Source organism: Nematolebias whitei, chromosome 17 (assembly GCF_014905685.2).
Source record: "Nematolebias whitei isolate Nwh7 chromosome 17, NemWhi1, whole genome shotgun sequence".
Lineage (NCBI taxonomy): Eukaryota > Metazoa > Chordata > Actinopteri > Cyprinodontiformes > Rivulidae > Nematolebias > Nematolebias whitei.
In genome coordinates this window covers 4,884,564-4,889,977 of record NC_056514.1, presented here as the reverse complement: position 1 = coordinate 4,889,977, position 5,414 = coordinate 4,884,564, and the positions used below count along the sequence as shown (strand labels likewise).

The following is a 5,414-nucleotide window of genomic DNA, read 5'->3' as shown; positions in this document are numbered from 1 at the left end:
GTTCGTTCGTTCGTTCGTTCATTCATTTATTCATTTGTTCGTTCGTTTGTTCATTTGTTAACTGAAAAGGAGATTTGGTCAAATCTCTGATTGTTGAACTTTATTTATAACATCTTGTGTAGAAATTGTGCGTTGTCAATTAAATTTTTTTTCAATCTTTTAAAAAATGGTTATCAAAAGGATTTTTTGAAAACCAATAATTTGTAAAAAGAGAAGGTGAACATCAAACCCTGAACTCAAAATTCTCCCATATTCCAATTTCAAATGGTGAAACCTGACTGATGTTGGGACTTTTAACATAAGAAATCAACTCTGACTTGACTGAGCTAAATGTGTTCATCAGCTCAACGTCCAAATATTGTCGAAGTCACAGTGTAGATCATTTGAAGTGGAGCTGTGTGCTGAACGAACCTGACCCATTATAACTGGCCCGATGAACAACTTCAGTTTGGAGAAACAAAGTGGTTCTAGTCAAACAGATGAGCCATAGCAGGTCTGAATAGGGCCAAGCTCAAAGTGGATTACTGCCACCTTAAATAACTCCAGTGTCAGAGACAATAGTTTATATATGTTCATATATTCATGTGTTTATATGCACACTATTTAAAAACTTCTACACAACACATGGACGTCCTACAGCTCATGTACGACACCAGGGAGGTCATTAAAGAATAAACGAATCACGTGGAAATTATTCTGCACACATTTCCATCATTTCTGATTTCATTTCAAGTTCTTGCAGTGCTTTTATTTTGAAAGCAAGCTGTTTGATGTTAAAGTCAGCCACTTCCTGTCTAGCTCAGCTTGCCCGTGTAAACAGACACTGTCAATGGAGTTGTACGAGCATCAATGAGTTGAGTTTGTAAGGAACAAAAACAAGTTTATTTTAAGAATTGTAACTTGAAGCAGCAGTGGACTAACTACACCGAGATATAAAGAGCAGGCACAAACAGCTGAACCCTCAATGTTCAAACAGGAAAACATGACCAGGCAAACTGCGAATGCTCATTGTAGAAGAACGTGCTGAAAAACATCCGAAATTAGTTAAAACACGCTGACATGCAGCTGAAGTTGAAGAACGAGCCGAAGTTAGCCGAAGAAAGCAGAAAGAACACATATTTACTGAATTATGTTTAAATAAGCAGAAATGAGCACAAAACAGGAAATTAGCTAAAAAAAAATGTGAAATTAGCCAAAAATAACTGAAAAGTAGCTGAAAAGGCAGAAAGAAGCTTAAACTACCAGAAGGAAGTTGAAGTAGGTAAAATGGGTTTTAAAAATGTGGAATTAGCTGGAAAACCTAAATTTAGCACAAAACCAGTTAAAAAGTAGCTGAAATAGCAGAAAATTTTGAAACTTGCAGAAAAAAGCTGAAAGGAGCATAACATGCTGAAATTAGCAGAAATAAGTTAATTAAATTAAAGGCTTTAATGATCTCCTGACCATTAAAAAAAACAGCTGAAAAGTAGCTAAAAAGCAGAAAGAAGCTTAATTTACCAGAAGGAAGTGGAGAGAGCACATTTTTGTTGAATTGGGCTGAAAAAAGTTGAAATGAGCACAAATAATGTGGAATTAGCTGAAAAGGCTAAAATTAGCATAAAACAGCTAAATTGTAGCCGAAATAGTAAAAAAAAGCTGAAACTTGAAGAAATAAGCTGAAAGTAGCAGAAATAAGTTAGAAGAAGCACAAAAATGTTCTAGTTAGCTGAAAGAATCAGAAAGAATAACAAAACATTTGAAAAAAACAGCTGAAATTAGCTGATTTTTTTAAAATGTGCAGGAAGAAGCTGAAGCAGAACAAATATATGAAAGGAGCAGTAAAAGGCCGTAAACAGATCTGAAGAGTTGAAGGTTGTAAAATGAGATCAACTTGTTTTCTACGAGGAAAAAATGGCAGAAAAAGCTAAATATTTCAAACAGCTAAAGTTGCACCAATACCAAAAGTCAGAGCAGGATTGTGCTGAAAGAGCCGAACGTTTTGATTTATGAATTGTTGAAATAGCTGAAATCTGCGGGATGAGAGAGATGCTGAAAACCACATGGAAGAAGGATCACAATAGTGTGAATGCTTCATAAACATTCACACAACAATATAATTGTGGCTTTGTAGTTGATATCAACTGACAAATAAACATATTGTTTTTCAATATAGTTTGCTGGAACAAAAACATACTAATAAAAGCACCTTGTCATTTTGTGCAGGTGTTTCACCCCAAAGAGATGTTCAACCAGCCGTACATCCTCAACCTGCTGTGTGAACAAGTCAGTATGTTCACTGTAATACATCATTACATCACTCATCACTTTAATATGTTGTGGTTTGATTATTAGTATAATGAATTTTATTGTCTTTGTTAACGATACAGGCCTTGAAGCATCCGGGTTTAGACATGTCATGTTGTCTTTTCAGATCATGAGAGACACTTACTCTGACGGTTGTGTCAGGATCAGCAGAGAGGAGAGAAGGAAGATGAAGGACCTCCTTGGTGAGATTTATATCAAATTGTTATGAGGTGTTTTCTCTTCTGAACATGTCCATATCAACTGACTGTGCACAAACTCACTGCACACTCACAGCATTGACATGAAACCTCAGGGCAGTAAGATGCCAACACACCAACCCAGCTGTGGCTTACTGCACTAATGCACAGTAACTATATGATGATGACTTGGCTAGAGCTGCTGCCTCTCAGGGTGAAGGGCTCAGGACCACCCTCTGGTCTGGTGCCTTTCCAGGTGGAGTTTAGATGGTTACCCTGAGCATGTGCTGGTTTTCTCCAGTACTCTGATTTCCACCCACAGACCAAAAACATGTTGCTTTCATTGGAAACTCTAAACCGCCCCATGTGTGGATGAGAGAGTGACTGGTTGTCTCTTCTGTGTCACTGTGTCCCTGTGATGGGCTGCAGACCTGTTCAAGGTGCGCTGCACCACCTGCAGAGTGACGCCTGCAGATAAACACCAGCTTATTCTCCCTTAAGACCCAACAAGGAAGAAGTGGGTAAAGGAAATGGAAGGATGGGTGGAGAACAAGTGGGTGGATGGATGGCTCATTAGAATAAAAAGATGAATAAAAATAATAAAATATATTAATAATAATTTAAAAACTGAACATCTATTAATTTCTGTTCAGCAGCTTGTTGTGCTTAATGATGTTTAGAAGTCCAGTGTGTGTGTTTGAGTTAAACATCTGAGCTGGTCAGGTGCTTTTTGTGAGTCAACACTGCAGCGAGATGGTTTGCTCCTTCCATCCATCCATCCATCCATTTTCTTCCTCTTGTCCGGGGTCGGGTCGCGGGGGTAGCAGCTTAAGTAGGGAGGCCCAGACTTCCCTCTCCCCAGCCACTTGGTCCAGCTCCTCCGGGGGAATCCCGAGGCGTTCCCAGGCCAGCCGAGAAACATAGTCCCTCCAGCGTGTCCTGGGTCTTCCTCTGGGCCTCCTTCCGGTGGGACGTGTCCGGAACACCTCACCAGGGAGGCGTCCAGGAGGCATCCTAAACAGATGCCCGAGTCACCTCAACTGGCTCCTCTCGACGTGGAGAAGCAGCGGCTCTACTCTGAGTCCCTCCCGGATGATCGAGCTTCTCACCCTGTCTCTAAGAGAGAGCCCAGGCACCCTGCGGAGAAAACTCATTTTGGCCTCCTGTATCTGAGATCTCATTCTTTCCATCACAACCCAAAGCTCGTGACCATAGATGAGGGTGGGAACGTAGATCGATCGTTAAATTAAGAGCTTCACCTTTTGACCACTCCGCCCCTCTCTTCACCCGAGTGTCCAAGACATGCGGCCGCAGATCAGATGAGACGACATCAAAGCCAATCATCGAACTGCGGCCATCATCATATCTGCCAAAGGATAAAGGCAATGTATTTTTGAGGAATTATCAAGTGATTTATGTCTTCTTTTTCCATTCCTATGCACGTTGTTTGTTATAGCAAATTTCAAGATTGGAACAACCACAAGCAGCATCCATGATGACAACATAAAGAGGAGAATTGTTATAGCTGCTCGAGACAACTGGGAACATTACTTTACTCGACTGTTTCCTGTAACGGTGAGAATTAAAAGGAGTTTATAGATCCAACTTGTTTCAGCTCATTTTATTTAAACAGTTCTACAACAAAAAGTATTGTTAGTGTACTGCACAGAAAATTGGAGAATGTACCTAAGTCATTTAGAGAAATGTTTTTTTCTATTTCACCCAACCTCAGCTAACCAAAGTGCTGCTCAAAATATAAAATATAAAATCACTAAGTAAATATGTAGGGGAGCAACAAGACCTGGTGCCACGAGATGTTGCATAATCCAAATGTTACAAGACTTTGTCTCAAGTTAAAACCTTACAAAACCCTGCATCTTGATTTTGGAGAAATTATTACATAAAGTGTTTTCTGCACCACTTCAATATTTGTGTGTAGCAGCAGTTTAGACGAACACGTCAGGAAATGTCACATCACTTTGTTTCTCTCCCCCTCCTGAGAGTTGCAGCCCAAGCCCATACAGGTAAATGTCCTTTTCCCCTCGTCACAAACTGAAAAGGAAATTTTAAATAACATTCATTTGTCCTTCAATCCATCTTTGATTATTGTGAGTGTGATAACTTCAGGAGGGACATCCGGGATAAAAATAATTGCCACGACTTTATGCAACTTAGTTCCCTGTGGCGACCCCTGAAGAAGGGAGCAGCCGACAGAAGAAAAATCTGATAACTCTATTGCTCCATTGGTGATTCAAGGACTCAAGGTTCAAAGATTCAAGGTTCTTTATTTGTCATTCGCACCCCATGTGGTACATGTGGTGGAACGAAGCTGTGCACACAGGATCCCAGTTACATCCAACAATAAAATGTAAAAGAAAAACAGTAATAACATCTAAGATATGAACTAAGAAAAACATCAACTAAATATACACTAAGCACTAACAGCATAAAAACAATACGCTGAACAGCAGCACGAACATGAGTCTGTGAGCAGATGTGCACGCATGAACACATCAACATGAAACAGATCAGCAGCAACATGAAGCAGATCAGCAACAACATGATGTGATTTTTCACAGAGATTATTCTAGTTAGAGATTCATGAGTCTAACAGCCTCAGGGTAGAAGCTGTTCCTCAGTCTAGTGGTTCTACACTTAATGCTCCTCAACCTCCTTCCTGAGGGGAGTGGGGCAAAAAGTGTGTGTGCTGGGTGAGTGTGGTCCTTCATGATGCAGGTGGCCCTCTTCCTGCATCTGGAGGTGTAGATGTCTGTGATGTGGGGAGACTGACTCCAACATCTTCTGTGCAGCCTTCACCACTCTCTGCAAAGCTTTTCTTTCTGCAGCTGTGCAGCCTCCATGCCACACGTTGATGCTGGAGCACAGGATGCTCTCCACTGCACACCTGTAGAAGGAGGTGAGGACTGAGCTTCC

The 5,414-nt window shown here is 40.7% G+C and overlaps 1 protein-coding gene across 1 annotated transcript in view; it reads left to right on the top strand.

The window, feature by feature from the left end:
• Nucleotides 1-5,414, top strand: part of myo15b (myosin XVB) — a gene marked incomplete at its 5' end in the record, with an annotated part of 84,673 nt that overhangs the window by 46,614 nt on the left and 32,645 nt on the right. Inside the window, 3 exon segments of the mRNA XM_037691564.1 lie at nucleotides 2,203-2,262; nucleotides 2,411-2,486; nucleotides 3,937-4,055. Of these exon segments, the coding sequence (XP_037547492.1) occupies nucleotides 2,203-2,262; nucleotides 2,411-2,486; nucleotides 3,937-4,055 (255 nt within the window).